Below are 20391 nucleotides of genomic sequence, written 5' to 3' on the forward strand. Positions count from 1 at the left end.
ATGGTGCGGAAGTGATGAGGAGGGAACGCTCACTTTCCGGCTGCGCGAGCGAGGCTGTGGACGAAGTACAGGTGCCGGCGAGGGCCAAGCCGAGAGGGCGCGCCGTGACTCTTCCTCGCGGAGATGGCTGCGAGGAGAAGGACCGAGGCGTTCATCCCCGCCGAGGAGAGCGACCAGCTGTTGATTCGGCCCCTGTGAGTGGCTGGGACGGTCTCGCGCCGCCGCGGCCTTCGGCTGACCAACCGCCCTTGCTGCGCGCGCGCGTGCGCACTCTCTCGCTCTGCCCCCTCGCGCGCAGAGCTTAAAGGGCTCCCATGTCTGCCGTTGCAAACCCTCACGAAAGCATTTCTCTCATATATATATAGAGGGGGAGGGAGGAGAAGGATATCTTCAATCCTGGGCTGTGAACCAATAATTGCCTAACAGTACATGTTCTGGATAAATAAAACCTCTGAGATTATATTTATAAAGGTAAAGGGACCCCTGACCATTAGGTCCAGTCATGACCGACTCTGGGGTTGTGGCGCTCATCTCGTTTTATTGGCCGAGGGAGCCGGCGTACAGCTTCCGGGTCATGTGGCCAGCATGACTAACCCACTTTTGGTGAACCAGAGCAGTGCACGGAAATACCGTTTACCTTCCTGCCGGAGCGGTACCTGTTTATCTACTTGCACTTGGACGTGCTTTTGAACTGCTAGGTTCGCAGGAGCAGGGACTGAGCAACTGGAGCTCACCGCGTTGCAGGGATTTGAACCGCCGACCTTCTGATCGGCACGTCCTAGGCTCTGTGGTTTAACCCACAGCGCCACCCGCGTCCCTATCTATATATCTGTATGCAAATCAGGAAGATTTGGGGCATCACATGGCGGGACAGATCTCAAACAAACAAAAAAACCAGCATGTTTGCACTCCTGTCTCAGCGACATTGGCTTGGTCGTGTCCACAAAATGGAAGATGGCAGGATCTCCAAGGACAGTTTTCTACAGGGAGCTGGCTTCAGGCACCAGACCAACTCTTCATTACAAAGATTTCTGCAAGGGAGACATGAGGAAGGCTGGCAACATCAACCCTTGCAGATGACTGCAGTCCCTGGAGACAAGACAGACAAGTTGTGTGTCTACAGTAGCAACCAGAGGAGGAAGGCAGACATACAGAGAGAAGAAACGCCATGGTGCATCTACAGCAGCATAACCAAATGCTTATATCTGCCCCAGCTGCAGCAAAACATGTCTGTCCTATTTAGTGTATTGGTCTCTACAGCCACAACAGGCTCTGTAACTCTCCAATGGTTTGACTTCACTCTCAAAGGCACACTCCTCCATTGCCTCTCAAGACAGATGCCAGCCACAAACATATTCAGTGGTATCTCAGGTTACAGACGCTTCAGGTTACAGACTCTGCTAACCCAGAAGTAGTACCTTGGGTTAAGAACTTTGCTTCAGGATGAGAACAGAAATTGTGCTCCAGCGGCGCGGCAGCAGCAGGAGGCCCCATTAGCTAAAGTGGTGCTTCAGGTTAAGAACAGTTTCAGGTTAAGAACAGACCTCCAGAACGAATTAAGTTCTTAACCCGAGGTACCACTGTACATACTTAATCCTATCTATCTATATATACACACACATAGGGGTTTTATTTATCCCAAACATGATGTTGTTAAGCAATTATTGGTTCACAGTCCAGGGTTCAAGCTTTATGGGGGATCGTGGTTAGAGTCAGGAGATGGTCCCTTGGTTGTTTGGATTCTCTCTGTGGTGTTGAATGAGATACTCTGTCAAGCTTTGGATCGGGGACAGATGTGTTAACTGGATGAGGGAGCACTTTTAGAGATGGCAGAGAGCTATGAGTTGGTTGAGAGCCCACATTGAGAGTGCAGGAACTCTATGGGGATCTGATGTGGGGTAACTGGCCTTCTCCCTAGTAGCAGTTGCCTGCCTTGTGCCTGCAGTTGTTGTCAGTTTGCATTTTTGTAAATAAAGACAATAATACAAAGTCTGTCAGCTTCCAGTGGTCTCTTAGAGGAAGTAAACTCAGTGCTACTAGAATTTCTCCCCCATTCATAGATTCTGCATTTGTGTCTTCTGGCAAATGCTTCATGAGACAAGGTGTCAATAGGAATTTGTGTTTTCTTTCATTCATAGCAATGAGAATCCTTTCAGGCTGTCAGGTATTATTTTGGAAGCCTGTCGTCAGAAATGTTGTGGAGATGGCAGAGCAAAATGCTGAGTCACATGCTGCTGCTATGTTTTACTGTTATGATTGGACATGAGGCAAGCCCCCACAGGTCCATTCCCCCCCCCCCACTGCAGGGCTATGTGTATCTCTCATCTTATTTGCTGAGTCACCACCATTTTGTGGGCTTGGTAGATCTAGTGATTCATTTCCTAGTACAGTGGTGCCCCGCAAGATGAATGCCTCGCAAAGCGAAAAATGCGCAAGACGAAAGGGTTTTTCGGGTTTTGCGTCGCTTCGCAAGACGATTTTCCCTATGGTCTTGCGAGTTCTTGCGAGTTTGTTTCCTTTTTGTTAAAGCCGCTAATAGCCGTGTTTCGCAAGACGAAAAAACCGCAAGACGAAGAGACTGGCGGAACGGATTAATTTCGTCTTGCGAGGCACCACTGTAGATCCTTCCTCCCTAAGATGTTGGGAAGTAGGCTAGTATACTTTTATTGGTAAGTTGCTACAATAACTGTTGCTCCTCAGCCTGAAACAGCCTGAAATGTTTTCAAACCACTCTGTTGATAGAACCAATTTATACATTACTACATGGAATCTAATCTCGACCTTACCCTGCAAGGCTCGCATTTACTCTAAGAAGTCAAGCAGCCTTTCTTTTCTCACTAACTTTCTGATTTATCCTTATACGCCTCAGCAGCTTGTACAATTTTTGGCCATTATCGTAGAAACTTCCATTCTAGCTGGCTAAGCGAAATGGATGAAGCATCACTGATTTCATGACAGGATTACCTTATCATCTTTTGTCTAGACAAGGCCTTAGCTTCAACAGCCCATAGGAAGCTCATGCTTAATTTTTAATCCATCATCTCCCTTAATCATTTCTCTTTCACTGTTTTCCAACAAGGAGCCCTTTATCTTTTAAAAGTGACCTACAATCCTTGTTTCTAGACATATGACCTTTCATTCAACTGTAATAATTTAATGTCTGAATGAGCCTGTTTCACTGTGATCCTGGATTTGTTTAATCATCTCTGCTACTTTATTTACACCATAGACATGCATGAAGCTAGAATAAAAATTGTGACTTGTTTACTTTAAATACCACATTCTGTAGCTGGCTTCTAAGTAAGCATTTTCCTAGTTGCCTGGATATGCTGCAGGCAACCAGGCAGGAAACCTGTTGTAAATTGGAGGTGTGTTGGTTCTTTTGCTTTAGGACTCAGCAGAAGCAAAAAATGACCAGGCTTAGTGTGTATGGACAGGTGTCCTTGTGAAATTTGTTTTAGACTAGCTGACCCCTGTAGCCATATTTGCAACTCTGTTTTGTTCCGTATTACATTCTGCAAAATTTCTAGAAATCTGAGGAGCAGGAAACTCAAGTCATTTCTCCCAAATTGTCTTGAATCTGATGAGCTATAGAAGGAATAATTGTTGAGATGATTTAAATGACCAACTACGTCTCTTACTATAATTGAGTTCATTACAGAATGTGGTATGCCTTTATATCCAAATGTTCACTTACATAACTAGGGGTACAATCTTCACTTATCTCGTAGTTACCTCCACTGAGTTCAGTAGGACTTATTCTGGTTAGGACTGTGCTGTTGTAAAGCACAACTTTCAAGAGGTTTCAGTTCACATGTCACATTATTGCCAATTTTGGTTCCTCTCTTTGAAAATGGGTGCAGATGTTGAACTGGGTTCCTAGTTGAAATTCACAATATGAATGAACCTGGGCAAGCCTTGGACTTGCATACAGTGGTGCCTCGCAAGACGAAAAGAATCCGTTCCGCGAGTCTCTTCGTCTTGCGGTTTCTTCGTCTTGCGAAGCAAGCCCGTTAGCAGATTAGCGCTATTAGCGGCTTAGCGGGCTTAGCGGATCAGCTGATTAGCGGCTTAGCGGATCAGCTGATAAGCGGCTTAGCAGATCAGCTGTTAAGTGGCTTAGCGGATCAGCTGTTAAGCGGCTTAGCGGATCAGCTGTTAAGCGGCTTAGCGGATCAGCTGATAAGCGGCTTAGCGGCTTGGGAAAAAGGGGGGGGGAAACCTGCAGGAACTCGCAAGACATTTTTGTCTTGCGAAGCAAGCCCATAGGAAATTCATTTTGCGAAGCACCTCCAAAACGGAAAACCCTTTCGTCTAGCGGGTTTTCCGTCTTGCGAGGCATTCGTCTTGCGGGGCACCACTGTACTCTCTCATCTTAGTTGTGAGGAGGTGATTATAATCTTTTGGTTCAATTGTTAACTGTTTTTAATGTTACGCCCAATCATGTATAAACTCTGGTTAGTCTTGTATACATTTTACTCAGAAGTTATTTCAAAATGTGGGCTAAATAGTAGGCTTGATTGAAGGAACAATAGTTCAAAATTAGCTGCAGTTTAGGGTTCAGATGTATTGCTAAAAATGAATATGAAAGCTTCCATTCTCCTTGGGGAGCACATGAGCCCGAGGCTTGCCCAGGGCTGTTCACATAATGCTAAACCATTGTTTAGCATTACATCCAAATCAGGCCATGGAATTAAACCAAAGACATCACTTTGCTTGGACAGTTACATATAGTTGTTTTTATATCAGTGGGTTATTGATTGTTTTTTGTAATTTGTCACAACTTTCTTTTCACAGAGGTGCAGGGCAGGAAGTAGGAAGATCATGCATTATTCTGGAATTTAAAGGAAGGAAGATAATGGTAATCATTGATCTAAGTTATTTATTAATGTTTTGTCACAGTAGACACATCTTTGACAGTAAATATTCAAAGCATTCTACCACTGTAAACGTCTTAAGGATTCCCTTCTTTCATATGAGCCTCTTCTGGCTCTCTTCTTGTATTGTTCCACACACACAGCCCACACAAACACTATCTCAACTTTGATGAGTTGGGATGGACATGGGACATTTTCATTTTCAGTGCCCAGACTGAGGAAAGCCCTCCCCAGAAGTTTTGTAGGGCTACCACATTGCTCACTTTTCAGCAGTGGCATAACGTTGGTTGCCAACACCTGGGGCAGGCATATGCCGGGTGGGGGTTGCCAAGCTAGCCCTGACCGCCGCCACTGTCCGAGTGACAGTGCAGGGATGCATTGAGCTGACATGGAAACTTTCCAGAGTTGTGTTCCTTTTATGGAGCATTGCCAACAGTGCTGGTCACTCCCCCACCCATTTCCTTCAAATGAGAGGAGAAACATTTGGGTTACACCTAAGATCACATGCTTTTAAATATTTGAAATATCAAGATGCAACATAAACTTTACTGTTTTGATGTAAAAGAGCAATCATCAGTGTATATGTGTTAATACCATATACTAGTTGTTTGTAGAAAGACAATTATTGGTCATCTTTTTTTTAGCTTGATTGTGGAATCCACCCTGGCCTAGAAGGAATGGATGCACTTCCATATATCGATCTGATAGACCCAGCTGAGATTGATCTCCTCTTGATTAGTCAGTAAGTGATGTGTTGCTCAATGCCGAAGGCTGGGGGGGGATTTTGTGTTTTTATTTTAAAATACTGAGACTCTGTAACAGATTTGTTAAGCTTTGCTGATGTTGAAGTGTTAAGTGTTAGCTGTTTTGTTACTTGATCTTTTGTTGAAACAACAAATGATCTAGCTGCATGCCATGGTATTATATGGCTTGATTCTGAAATCTGATCTTGCCTCTTTCAGTTTCCATTTGGATCACTGTGGGGCATTGCCATGGTTTCTGCAGAAGACAAGTTTTAAAGGGAGGACCTTCATGACCCATGCTACAAAAGCAATTTATAGGTGGCTTCTGTCAGATTACGTCAAAGTTAGGTAAGTTCATCCTCTTACTTGTGGGAGAAAAGTTTTGTGAAATCATGCCATAATTTGAACAATGGATGTGTAATATTTTTGCCTGTTGCATTGTTGCCCTATAATCTCAAGTGCACTTTGTGGCAACCATCTTCTGAGTCCTGCACAATCTTATCTTCAAAAACGGGGGAACAGGATGACATTTTGCCTTACTATTTTATACAGCAATATATCAGCAGACGACATGCTGTATACGGAGACGGACTTGGAAGAAAGCATGGACAAAATAGAGACTATCAACTTCCATGAAGTGAAAGAGGTGGCGGGAATCAAGTTCTGGTGTTACCACGCAGGCCACGTTCTGGGAGCAGCCATGTTTATGATTGAAATAGCTGGAGTGAAGGTATTTCCTTAGCACGCTAGATAATCCAAGTAGGCTTGTTACCAGTGGGCCTTTATTTATATTAGTTTACCTCTTCAGTGTGTTTTGTGGGTATAGGATTTATTCACCGTCACATTTCTATTAAACCTGTCACATTAAAGCTCCATGGTGTAAGTCAGAGGCAGGGAACCTTGGAACTGCACCCCTCCAGTCCTCTCTGCCTGGCCCTTGAGACTCATTTGGCCACACACCCAGCCCTCACTGACCCTTTTCCATGGATTCATTGAGTGCTTTAGCTTGGGGGGAATGTGTGATAATACCTCTTGCTGGCTGAAAATTTTATAATGCCCCTTGCTTGCCTGGATAGAGGGTGAAGAAGCTTTCATGTGTTCATGTGTGTTTATTCTAAATGTGTGTGCACCTGAATTTTGTACAACTGGAATGTAGTCTATGTCAGATCCATTATGAAGGACTTAGTTTTTGGAAATGGGTATTTTCAGTTCTTCCCAAGGACCTATTAATCCACACAACAGCAGGTTTAAACACTGCTAGCTTTTATTATTGCAGGATAGAAAGATTAGCACATACTCAGGCTCTCAGCAGAAGTAATTTAAGCATCAGAAGTAGTGATAACAGCAGAATAAGTTCCGCTTTCGCATCTCATTCATTTACAACCTATAGAAACATTACATCCAACTTACGTCACCCTGCTTAAGCAAAGTAGATACTACCAGGCCAATGTGAAGTCAATCCTTAGGGATTCCTTTAATTCCAGTGAGCATATCCTAGACTTCTATGGTTGTTCCAGCCACCTTTTGCCTCTGCCTCTGCCCACCACTGGAGTGTGGCCCGTTGAAGTTTGCTCACAGGGGAATTGCAGCCCTTGGCTAAAAAAGGTTCTTCACCCCTGGTATAAGCTATTGTTATTGGAAGTTAAGGGTTATCCATCTGTAGTGCTCAAGTAGTATGCATGAAATTTCAACTTCCCATCATATTTTGTGATACAGGCTTCCCCTTAAGCACTTACTGCTTGGTCCATGAAGGACTATGGATGAACCAATGGACATTGACCTAACTGTTAACTTTTTTTACCATGGTTTATATTAGTTTTTCTGTCTAATTACAGTGTACGTTGTTTCTTTGTCAAAGCTTTTATACACAGGTGACTTCTCAAGACAAGAAGATAGGCACTTGATGGCAGCTGAGATTCCCAATATTAAACCAGATATTCTTATAATTGTAAGCTTCTCCTATAATAATTTGAAGTGAAAACTCGAATAACATAGAAAGTGTTCACACTCCTTCTAACTAAGGCACCTCTATTTAACACACTCTGGAAGTGGGCAAATAGTGCAGTGCACTTAAAAAAAAGGAGTGCTCTTTGGTAATTTTATAAAATATGATCAAAAAGTAATTTTTGCAAGTTTGAAAAATAAACCCCTTAAATGGCATATATGTGTATTTGTATGTGTATATATGGGATGAATATGATTTAAGAATATTTTTTGTGGGGGAAATCATAGGGCAAAGTTTATCGTCATACTACAATTCATGATTAATCAAACAAAATAAGTTGTACACCCTTGTCTTAGAAAATTACAACAATATATCAAAATTTAGCTCTGGTTTATTAAATTCTCATGCTAGACATGTTTGAGATCAGGTATAGTGCCACAGCCATGCTGATCAACACAACTCATTACATTTTTGATGGTTTGAAGAAGCAATTCCTATTTTTGTGAGCAGTTGGTCTACATATGTTCTGGAGTGTGGGTGGCAGATCCCGTGGCAGTTTTTAGTAATCCCAGATAGGAATAGTGAGGCTGTGACTAGATTGTGGCATAGTCACACTGCCATTCTGGTCATGTGCCTCATCATTATTTTTAATGGTGTGTCTTTTGGCCTTAGGAATCTACCTATGGTACACACATCCATGAAAAACGTGAGGAGAGGGAGGCGAGATTCTGCAACACTGTACATGATATTGTAAACAGGGGAGGCAGAGGTCTTATTCCTGTGTTTGCTTTGGGAAGAGCACAAGAATTGCTTTTGATTTTAGGTAAGTACCTGCACATCACCTCTTTCCAACTTTACATGTTCAGTGTGTCTGAAAAAACTACATGTCCATCTAAATTATATTTACTGTTCTTAGTTTTCATAATTTGTTAAAGTTGTGTGTTGTTGTTTTTTAAAAAACCTAGATGAATACTGGCAAAATCATCCTGAGCTTCATGAGATACCTATATACTATGCTTCCTCTCTGGCAAAGAAATGCATGGCTGTGTATCAGACCTATGTCAATGCCATGAATGATAAAATCCGCAAGCAAATCAACATCAACAACCCATTTGTATTCAAGCACATTAGTAATCTGAAGGTCAGTGTGAATAAATGAAAATTTAATAACGTGAATGTATAGAAAGGTTATGAAGAACTATAATTCTGACTTAAAATTGGGCATCAAACCCTTTTCAGAAGAATTCAGTCTACCAGCAACTCTTACCTGCGACAGCACTAAACATGCTTCTGATAAGCATCCTCTGGGATTCATGTATATGGCATCATTGCCAGAACCCTGCAGAAATACTTTGAGCTCACTGAGGATCCCATAGAGTCCTTTATAAAAATACATCACTAAAAGACTTTTTGTCCCTGAGAGCAGGGGTAACAGTTAAGGTGGAACACTTTTCTCTGACTTTCATAAAATGGAATAATAATTATTCTTTGTTTACCTAGAGCATGGATCATTTTGATGACATAGGCCCAAGTGTTGTAATGGCTTCCCCCGGTATGATGCAGAGTGGTTTATCCAGAGAGTTATTTGAGAGCTGGTGTACTGACAAGAGGAATGGAGTCATCATAGCAGGATACTGTGTGGAAGGAACACTTGCTAAGGTGAGGTATACTTTGACTAGTGGTATATGTTAATATGCAGGGCAGGCAGCTTAAAATACTTGTTTTATCAGGGAATCAGGACTGAATTGGGCTACTGTTTTGGTGTCCCTGTACTTACAATCTGATGCATACTTCAGTTTGTACCTTTTTTATTCTGAATGAAAGAATACCAAAGAAACACTGGTATGAAAAATCTCAAAGTTGGAATCCAGTGATGGAATATATCCAGAGGAGATTAGATATGTCACGGTGAATTGCATTAGAATAGGAAAATAGTAATATTTTGCTAAATAGAAATGTTGTGTGTGTGTTCTGGGAAGGAATTCTGTATTGACTGTTTTTTATACAGGTATATATTTAGTGTAGGGATGCAGTGGCACTGTGGTCTAAACCACTGAGACTCTTGGGCTTGCCGATCATAAGGTCTGCAGTTCAAAACTGCATGACGGGGTGAGCTCCCGTTGCTCTTTCTCGGCTCCTGCCAACCTAGCAGTTTGAAAGCACACCGGTGTGAGCAGATAAAGAGGTACCGCTGCGGTGGGAATGTAAATGGTGTTTCCGTGCACTCTGGCTTCCGTCACGGTGTCCCATTGCGCCAAAAGCGGTTTGGCCATGCTGGCCACATGACCTGGAAAGCTGTCTGTGAACAAACACCGGCTCCCTCGGCCTGAAATTGAGATGAGCGCCACACCCCATAGTTGAATTCAACTGGGCTTAACCGTCCAGGGATCCTTTACTGCCCTTACCTTTATATTTAATGTGTATCTTCATAATAACAATTAAATATTCTGAATGAAATAATATAATGGGTGCATTTTGTTTATTGTTGCAGCACATCATGTCTGAACCTGAAGAAATTACAACTATGTCAGGACAGAAACTCCCGCTGAAGATGTCTGTGGATTACATCTCTTTCTCTGCACACACAGATTACCAACAAACCAGCGAGTTCATCCGGGCACTAAAACCTCCCCATGTGGTTAGTGTTTACTTTTGTTATTTTCAAGAAGTACAGTTTTTGTCAAATCCCAATGCCAGTTCAACAAATCCCAATGCCAGTTCAACCAAATTTTAACTAGCCAGAGGTGAACAGTAATTCAAAGTTGCAGCACCACTCCTCTTCCGTGATAAACTATGCTTTTAAGTTTTCTGCCACATTTGAAACAAAAGTGATTTTTCTTGAGAGTGCTGCTGTAAACAGTGTGTAAAGCTTGTAGCTTCTGGAAGAAAATATGTGACTTACATGTCTAAAATGATTTGGAGATAAATCAAGCGAACATGAAATGAAAGAAGATAGAAGAAGAGGCAGGAAAATAAAGTGGTTGAAAAAGGGAGAGGAGATGATGTGGGAAAGGGTCAAATAACAATCCCAAGAGAGCTGACTTCCAAAGAGCTGTGTGGACTTCAGGGATTGTCTGACTTCACCCCCCACTGCAGCCCATAGCATCCACTCAAAAAAGCTGCTCTGGTTTGTGGGGCTCTCATAGTCATATACAGGTGTAGGATACAGGTGCATATTGATGACACCCCCACTCTTCCTCCTCTTCCCTAAGCTGCCACCTTCCTGGCAACGCATCAGGAGTGCCTATATTTTGACAGCTAACAATGACTTTTTCATGCAGATATTGGTTCATGGTGAGCAGAATGAAATGGCCAGGCTGAAAGCGGCAGTAATACGTGAATATGAGGATAACGATGAAGTTCACATAGAAGTCCACAATCCTAGAAATACTGAAGCAGTAACACTAAACTTCAGAGGAGAAAAGCTTGCCAAGGTAAAAGGCTAACGTTTTCTTCATCACAATATGCACATTTACCTCATCATCAAAGGTTATTTCTTCAAAAATATATCTAATTCTTGCAAAAGGACAACTCAGTATATTGGATGATGAACACAGTGCACTGCTCTTATGTCATGAAGCAAAGCATCCTCTTGCCTTTGTTTAGGAAACTTGTTCTTGCTCTCATCCACAGCCCATTACAAATACACTGCTCAGTATGTTCCATAATCTGCTGTTGGATATTGCAGGGTTGCAGTTGTTTGAAGCCTTTGAAATATATTAACAGCTTCAAATAACATGCATGTGCACACTCTTTGTCTATGAACCCACCCAGGGCCACTACTCAGAGAAGTCGGGAGAACTAGTGAATCTGAAAAGGACAAGAACAGGCCAATCATAACAGAGAACTATCACATGGGATTATTGGTGGGCTGTCCATTCTGAAGTTGAGAAAGAACATGGCAGCTTGTAAAGGGAGTTTTGTAATTGATGGGTACTTTTAAGTCATGCTTGCTGATAAATTCACCTTGAAATTTTGGTACATGGTCTAGTACACAGAATGAGAAGTGATGCCGTATCCAGTTGTTCAAATGGGGACTGTTTTTCATCACCACCCATTTAAAAATATCTATCCTATCTGCAATTCCCATACACTTTCTTACATATAGTCTTGGTTTTTCTCTTGTGATTTCTCTAGGTTATGGGCTCACTAGCAGATAAGAAACCAGAACAAGGGCAGCGCGTTTCAGGGATACTAGTTAAGAGAAATTTTAACTATCACATACTTGCTCCATGTGACCTCTCCAGTAAGTAAAAGTGAAAACATTTATTATCCTTGTTTCATTGGTTTGGATCCCTAACTTTCCTTATGTAAACAGTATAGAGTTCCTGTTCACGGAAGGGCCTTTTGCATCTTTCTCCTTTCTACTTCTGTGAATGTGGGCCCCCAAAATCTGGAATTGGTGTGGAACAATGCAGCTGGTAGAGAGGACTGAGATGAATAATCAGGCAGAAATTTACATGAGCAGAGGAGCAACTTAGGGTAAAATGTTGTCTTTTTTGCTTTCATTTTTTTACAGATTACACTGATCTGGCTATGAGCACTGTGACACAAACACAAGCTGTTCCATACACAGGCTCTTTCAGTCTGCTTTATTATCAGCTACAAAAACTAACAGGTGCGTAACTGGAGGAAGCCGCTTGAAGTCTCTCCAAAATTATTATTGGAACTTGCTTGATGAGAAGATCAGTAATGGCCAACAAACTGTTGAAACAACATCCAGCATAACCCACTGTGCAGCTGGAAGAGATTGTTGGGCACATTTTAGGACCATTTTGAATCCATGAGTTGCAATAGATGCACCCAAGTGGTATGTACAGAGTGTGCCCAAAAAATATTTAAGTAGTGATGCATTTATTGTGGTATTTTATATTTTTCAAGGTGACATAAAAGAAATAGAAGTCCAGGATAAGCCAGCTTTGAAGGTTTTTAAAAACATTACTGTGGTCCAAGAGCCGGGTATGGTGGTGCTGGAGGTAAGGACAGAATACAAGTTTCTGTATAACTGTTGTGATAACATACAAGTGGCTTTGAAACAGAGTTGGGCTTCCTGAGGTGAGGGAGTGCTATAATCTTATACCCCCACATACAATGTCAGGTAACCAAGCCTTTGAAGTCAGTGGGACAAGGGAGCAAGGCCGATAATGATGAATGTAGTAGATTGGCAGACTCATAACATAGCCATTCTAATAGCCTAGTCGCAACCACTTTGAACTTTATAGTTAAAGCCAACATAGTTTCCCTCTTAACCAGAATTTCAAACCAGCTACAAAACCAAATAAATGTAGAAAGCCAAAAACAAAATTACTTCAAATGGAATTCCAACAATTAATGTGCTCTTTAATTATTCTTTTTCCTCTCATTCTGCTTTTTCCCTCTCCAGTGGGTAGCAAACCCTGCTAATGATATGTATGCAGACACTGTAAAAACAGTGATACTGGAAGTTCAGTCCAATCCCAAAATTCATAAAGGTATTCCCCCTTTTTATTTTTATATATAGTATACTTTTAATAGTGTGTGTTTCTGTGAAAAGATGTGAACTAATTTTATATTGGAGAATACAGTTCTGCCAAGCCCAGAGTCCTGAGACACAACCCACTGTCCAGCTTCCCATTACTTTTAGCAGGGCTGAAATAAACAGAATTATATAAACTCCTCCCTTTAATATGAAACTGGATTTTGAGGCATGTATAATGTAGCATTATTAAAGTCAATTTCATGTGCAAATAGGTATATTAAAACACAGGGACATTCTTCTAAATTAAATCATGTCAATCATAGAACATGTTATTAATTGGAATTCTATAGGTCAAATGAGGGACGCGGGTGGCGCTGTGGGTTAAACCACAGAGCCTAGGACTTGCCGATCAGAAGGTCGGCAGTTCAAATCCCCGCGACGGGGTGAGCTCCTGTTGCTTGGTCCCTGCTCCTGCCAACCTAGCAGTCCGAAAGCACGTCAAAGTGCAAGTAGATAAATATCTACTGCTCCGGCGGGAAGGTAAACGGCGTTTCTGTGTGCTGCTCTGGTTTGCCAGAAGCGGTTTAGTGATGTTGGCCACATGACCCAGAAGCTGTACGCCGGCTCCCTCGGCCAATAAAGCGAGATGAGCGCCGCAACCCCAGAGTCGGCCATGACTGGACCTAATGGTCAGGGGTCCCTTTACCTTTTACTATAGGTCAAATATGTTCAGAATCTAACGTTCTGGGAAATTAATCTTCAGAGCAGAAACATACAGTAAGCCCACAACTTACGCAGGGGTTACATTCTGGAAATCATGCCTAAATCCAAAATGGGTTCAGTGGTGAGTGGAATTACCAAAGTCATTTTCCCCAGAACCCAGCCCCCTTTAAAAAAATTTAAAACTTCTGCCGTGCGCATAAAGCTGAATGCGCACAAGCTAAATGCAAATAAAATGTGGGCTCACAGTATTATCTGTAATGAAATAGTACTAGATAAACCTGGTTCCTAAATGTATCAGCTGAAGAACTATTATTATTAAAAGTTATGCTGTTAATAGTTCTCCTGTAAATGCCAATAAGCTGCAATCTCATTTCATGTTAAGAAACAGAAGCCTGTAACATCACAAAGCTCATGCGGTGTCTTGCTTAGATACATATTTCACACCCACGGGGAGAAGGTGTGTGAGACCTTGTTGGTTCTCTTTCCTCCCCTTTGCCCCTGGAAAAGTGTGGGAGGTGGCACTGGTGACCTCAAAAAGAAGGGAGAATCTGCAAAAGCCATCTTCCCTCCACCTGCCCTCCCCTGCCCCACTGGTGTGGAGGATCTCTCCAGTGAGTCAGAAGCCTTCCAGGGACAGAAGGAGCCCTTCAATTGACAACAGACAGCAAATTCTGGATTCAGCCCATAAAATGATCATACTTGTCTATAACCTAATGCATATCTATGAATCCAATAGTTACAACATGAAGTTCAGATCCAGCTATTCCCCTCCACACACACCAGCATGATCTGAATTAGCTAAGCACAACTTCATTTACATAATAATGTACAAGAAACCATTTAGACTTGTAGGAACTCAGTAGTATGTGTCAATATTTTCCTTGTTGTTTAATGCCTGTTACATTATAGCTACATATATGTAGCCCAGCTACATTATAACAAATGGCAATTACAATGGAATGTAAAATGTGTGGTTTTTTTCCAGCTGTGGTACATAAAATTCCTAAAAAAGAAGAGATAGATGCATATCACAAGAAGATGGAGATTATGCTTCAGTAAGTTATAACATCACATTATTCTCTCTTTCCCACAAAACATGACTATCATATATTTTAGTACCTTTGTTATTGAACAAAATTAATTTGGGGGGCTTTCTCAAAATCTTGTATTTAGACCAGAGGTTATACTGAAAGGCTCAACATTTTTTAAGTGTTAAAATCCATCTAATAGTATGGAAATCATTCTAAAAAGGTTTGAATTTGGTTCTTTTCTAGAAATTTGTTTGAAACAGAAAGTTAGATTCTTAGGCTACAGTTCTATAGAAATCAGTGGGGCTTATTTTTGCAAAAGAAGCCAGAGGAACATCGCCTCGCTGTGAGGCATGAAGGCCACTCCCTGCAAGGCCCTTTCCACCTGGCCTAGGGGGCAGGGCCCACACTCACCCAGCCCTACTATGTTAAATATGTATTCTGTAGTTGACCTCCATTGTAATGTTTTATTTTGAAATCTTTAAGATGATATTTTAGTTTTCTGTTATGTTGCTTTGACTGTATACTCTATATTTGACTTTTTTCAAATTGTTTGATTGATTGATTTATTGATTTAATATGCTGTAAACCGCATTGAGATTTTTCTTAAAAATATAAAGCAGTATAGAAATTAATTGATTGATTGATTGACACAAAGGATCACACTGCTAAACAGAAAACACTGTAGTTAAATAGTTATATAATTTGGTGCCATTCTATGTTTATTACTGATTAGTCTTTCATTTCTAGGGACATGTTTGGAGAAGACTGTGTAAGTGCTAAGAAAGATAATGTACTGAGCATCACTGTGGATGGGAAAACAGCAAATCTTTCATTGGATACACGGGTATTTATAGCTACATTTCATGCTGATGTATTGTGTCTTGTGTAGCCGATGAGATTTATGATTAGGAATGTATGCAGCACCTCCGTAGGTTTTCTGAAATCTAACATCTAACCATGCATTTTGGTGACCATTGTCAGAATAAATTGTTCTTTTCAGAAGATTTCCAATTCATTATTGCATTTCCACTTTCAACACTTAACCTTTTGGTTGATCACACTTGCTAGAAGATAGTGTGAAATAGAATGATAGAGTGATGTAGAATTGTTTCTTAAATTTCTGCCCCCTTTCCAGCTAAAGCTCATAAAGGGACTTGTAATTATTGTTAATTTTAAAAAGTACTGTGTATAAATTAAATACTCAGAAGGATTACAGTAAATTATGTTTTGTAAGGAATGCCGGAGATCTGCTGGGTTGTTCCTCTTATATTGGGAGAAGTGGGGAGGGGAGGCAACTTTTGCTCCTTCCCCCTGCAGTCCCTCTCTACTTCTCCCAATATAAGAGGAACAACCCAGCAGATCTCCGGCATTTCTTACATCATCAGGATGCCGCTGCTTTACGGCAAACAATGTTCCCTGATAGACATTTTATATAGGTATGAAATAGTCAACCAAGCATCAGTAAATTCAGCATTCATGGCATTCTTTACATCCACCTACCCAGTCAAAGTTCTTGAGGCTGAGTGCTCTTAATTAAGAATTAATTGGGTACATTATTGCTGGCATAACACCTAGAATTAAAGTGCCTTGTCAAGCTTGCTTAAGGCTGTTAAACTCAATGGTACTAACCAAGAGTAACTGGCTATATAATTGTATGACTTTGGCTGAGATCCAGAAAGCAATTTAGGCTCAGATGTAGGGGTTTGTGGTAGCCCTTTGAAAGTTTCGACCACATTTCAAAAGCAGTTAGGGGAATTTAAGTCTAAATTTACGTTGGATTCATGGCATGAGTTATGTGGGTGGGTGTTTAGATTTTTAAAAAAATGTCTGGCTTCTATGCAGAGTCTTCTCAAGAAGATCTGAAAAATACATTAGGGACTTGCAAATTGATTCTTATTTGCTCCTCTTCTAGACTGTTGACCATGAACCAGGATGTGAAGATGATGATGAAACTCTTCGGGAAATGGTGGAGTTAGCTGCACAGCGACTCTACGATGCCATCACCCCTGTGCAATAATGATTGTCCATTGTATATTTTGGGGCCTATAGAAAAATTGTTACAAATCTGTTTATTCTCAATGTGGTTTTAAAAAAAATAAATGTTCTTTACCAAAGTACGTTTACCTTTTTCTTAGCCATAAAACTGTTTTAGCCCCAAGTGGGCAGATGGCAATAGCAGACTTATTGATATAAGATGGAAATGTATTATAGAAAATGATCCTTTTAATTAGGTCTAGTAACAGAAATATGCAACCTCTTATATGTGTAAGATAATATATTATTAGGGACAGCTCCTCTGTAACAAAGGAATTGTGTGTATCTTTTTAAAATATATTTTAAAAATGTCTCTTGTTAATGGCCTGATTATAAAACTTACAAAGACTAAAATCCCAAGTAACTTCAATCAGCTTCAGAAGCTCCCTCTTTTAACTATAGCCCTCTGCACCACCTGGGAATCTGCTCCAAGACACTAGAAACTATCTCTGATGTGACACCAGAGGTCACAGTTGGATTTCGGGAAAGTCCTAGAATGTGTATGAGAGCATACATAGATATACATACTTACGCCCCTCTTTCAGACCCAATGTTTGTTTTGTGTCCTGGATTGACTTAACAAGACATTAATTATCACACAGACCTAAAATTACATACATGCACCAGAACGTTCCTGGTTCTGCTAGCTTCTTAACTCCAAGAGTGACAAAGTGAATTAAGAAATTTTAGCTGCTCTGCTCTTGGTTTGTCTCCCCTCCCCACCCTGGCTTTTTAGCACTTAGCTCCTTTGCAAAAAGTTTTCTTGTTTGATTTGTGCATATCAGGTTGCTGTTAAAAGCATAGCAACTAGGTTTTGCTGTGTGGCAAGTTGCAAACTGAGTACACAAGGAGGAGGTGGAAGAGACTTGAGATGGATGTTAGAATGAGGTTGCTCCATGAAATTCATTGGTAGTAAGATTCAGGATGGACAAAAAGGAAAGTACTTCTGCACACAACACTGCCTGCTCTCACAATATGGGGGTGGCAATGGCAGAGACGGGTAGATGATAACACAACTTCATGGAGGGCAGGTCTAGCTAAGCATAACCTCCAGCATCAGACAGTATGCAACTGAATACCAGTTGTTATTTTGATTGATTACCCACCTTTCACCCTAAAGTTGCTTAGGAACATGAGTGGGAAAGTGCTATTGCTATTAACGTTGTTAGCATTCTTTATTGCATTTTTAAAAAAATAATTTTTATTAACCGGCCAATCAAATCAAATTAAATCACATCACATAATTTCCGAATTACAAAGCCGAATTTTAAATTTTGTTGGGGGGACCCATATTTCAAGATCCGAAGGGGGATTCTGATCATCTTCTTGCTACTGTGTTAATGTCCAAATCAGTCCAAACAGAGTTCATAATTCTATCCAGTCTTATCTTGCTGTTTCCACATCACATCTTGTTCATATATTTTCTCTTTTTTCTTTATGATCTCTTCTGATAGTCTCCTTAAGCCGATAAACACCAATAATAATCCTGTGTGAATTTTTCCGTTCTTCCAATCCTCAAATCGAGATGGTTTCCATATATCATCACCTTCATAGATAACATCGCTCTTTCCATCATTAATCTCGCAAAACTGTCGTTCTTAAGTCCCTCTGAGGAGTTTCACCCACAATATATAAACAGCTCTATTTCTCTCTTTCTCCTCCCAGACTCAAGACCTCCGACAGAACTTCCCAATATGGCGACGGCATTTTTAACTGCGTCATTCCAAAGCTCTTATACATTCCACGCTCTTCTTAAAACATGCTTTGGTTCGAAAGTTTATCTCCACACAGCCTTAAATCCACAGCTTAAGTCCTTAAAACGACATTTCTGACTCGTGAGGGGAGGGGATTCTTGTTTAATCACATAAGGAAAGAAAGGAAAGATTTTCCCCCTCCCCCATCAGTCATTTGCCATACCGTGTCTTGGCGTATCTTCTCATGTTTTATTCTTGTCTTTTATCAGAGATCTCTTCTGTTAGCAGTCTTTACTCCCCCTCCTTCCTTGAAATATGTGCATTCCTTCATCCAAATTGTTTCTTTTGAAGTTCTTGCAGCTAGTGGCGTGGATCAGGGACGGCGTCCAGGAGCGCCGGAATCCCACAGGAGGGCTTTGTGCCTAGTGCCCCCATCCCCACAAATTCGGGGGTGGTATAGGGCACAGCAGGCAAGGGCAGCAGGCAAGGGGGGGGGGTAGGGAGGCTAATTACTCCCATCATAGCCTCCAAATTACCTCGTGTGGGTCGGAGAGATGTTATTGTCAGCCATCTTCCGATGTGCCCCCTAGTGGCCCCCAGCATTCTTTATTGCATTTACAGAGGCCCGACTGACCTCAACCAGAAGTTGGGCATGCAGTGTCTCCAGTTTCTATTTTAAAAAATGATACATCGCTTGATTGTAGAGGGTGGGGAATAAACCCTCATTCTGTGGAATACTTCCAGCCAATTTGGCAGGTGCCCTGGGAATACTTATCCAGGCAGGCCTATGCAGCCATTTTTAATTTTCTTCAGTAGACATTAAATGTAATGTTTTCTATATTGCTATGCACCACTGTGTCCTTTAAGGAGGGGGTGGTGTATAGATACTTTTATAAATAAATACAATTTATATCCACCTTCCAAGAAGCTGAAGGTGGCACATATAATTCTACACCTGGCTCGCTTCATCTAATTATCCTATATTTTCATGGGTGTATCCAGTATTCTTTTTGGGGGGGGCAGCCAAATTTTCTTTTTTTAGGAGATCAAAGTTGTAAAATCACAGATAAAAATACCCACGTGAAGAGGACATTAGAGGGCGTCAGGCTTCTGCTGTAGGGGGAGTGTCATAACCTCAAATGCTTTCAATGCTTTACAATAATGTTTGTGGATCTAGGGTGGAGGACAGCTGCCCCCCCACCCCTTGGTTATGCCCATACAGTGGTGCCCCGCAAGACGAATGCCTCGCAAGACAAAAAACCCGCTAGACGAAAGGGTTTTCCGTTTTTCGATGCGCTTCGCAAGACGAATTTCCCTATGGGCTTGCTTCACAAGACGAAAACGTCTTGCGAGTCTTGCGATTTTTTCCCGCTTCCCCCCCCTTTTTCTAAGCCGCTAAGCCGCTAATAGCCTTTTAGCCGCTAAGCCTTTAATAGCCGCTAAACCGCTAATAGCGCTAATCTGCTAATAGGGTTGCTTCGCAAGACGAAAAAACCGCTAGACGAAGAGACTCGCGGAACGGATTATTTTCGTCTTGCGAGGCACCACTGTATATATATTTCGCTTTTTTCCTGTTGTAAAATGCCCTGTGATCTTCAGATTAAAAAGGTAGGATAGAAATTTAATAAACGATACTTGCACTATGAGGTGTCAAAAAAGGATATTTATGTATGTCACTACTACAGCCTGTGTTTTGTTAACCCAAAAATGGAAAATGAACGAGGTCCCAACTAAAGAGGAATGGCAACTTAAACTGATGGAATATGTGCAGCTTGCAGATCTAACATAGAACAAGAAGAACATACGTTTAAAGAAGATTGGAAAATGTTTTTGGAATATATAGGGGGAAATTGTGTGTACTTGAAAACGTTAAGATAAATTCAACA

General features: G+C 41.3%; 2 protein-coding genes across 3 annotated transcripts in view; one reads left to right on the forward strand and one right to left on the reverse strand.

Moving 5' to 3' along the window:
- The first annotated feature begins 16 nt into the window (after positions 1-16).
- On the forward strand, positions 17-17124 carry CPSF3 (cleavage and polyadenylation specific factor 3). 2 transcript variants are annotated; one of them, XM_053380961.1, is made up of 18 exons: positions 17-194; positions 4798-4861; positions 5522-5619; positions 5840-5968; positions 6173-6350; positions 7479-7568; positions 8238-8388; positions 8531-8706; positions 9066-9224; positions 10057-10203; positions 10847-10999; positions 11703-11811; positions 12085-12183; positions 12447-12541; positions 12949-13036; positions 14732-14801; positions 15525-15621; positions 16690-17124. In XM_053380961.1, exons 1-18 carry the CDS (start codon positions 124-126, stop codon positions 16792-16794), a joined length of 2079 nt encoding a protein of 692 aa, XP_053236936.1. In that variant the 5' UTR covers positions 17-123; the 3' UTR covers positions 16795-17124. The 2 variants fall into 2 exon arrangements, with proteins under 2 accessions (XP_053236936.1, XP_053236937.1); XM_053380962.1 differs by lacking the exons at positions 17-194; positions 4798-4861; positions 5522-5619 and having other exon boundaries at positions 5917-5968; positions 6301-6350.
- Positions 4116-20391, reverse strand: part of ADAM17 (ADAM metallopeptidase domain 17) — a 58062-nt gene continuing 41786 nt past the window's right edge. Inside the window, exon 19 of the transcript XR_008329401.1 lies at positions 4116-4369. The gene's annotated coding sequence lies outside the window, so the exon portion shown is untranslated. The remainder of the gene's footprint in view (positions 4370-20391) is intronic.

Source organism: Podarcis raffonei, chromosome 3 (assembly GCF_027172205.1).
Source record: "Podarcis raffonei isolate rPodRaf1 chromosome 3, rPodRaf1.pri, whole genome shotgun sequence".
Lineage (NCBI taxonomy): Eukaryota > Metazoa > Chordata > Lepidosauria > Squamata > Lacertidae > Podarcis > Podarcis raffonei.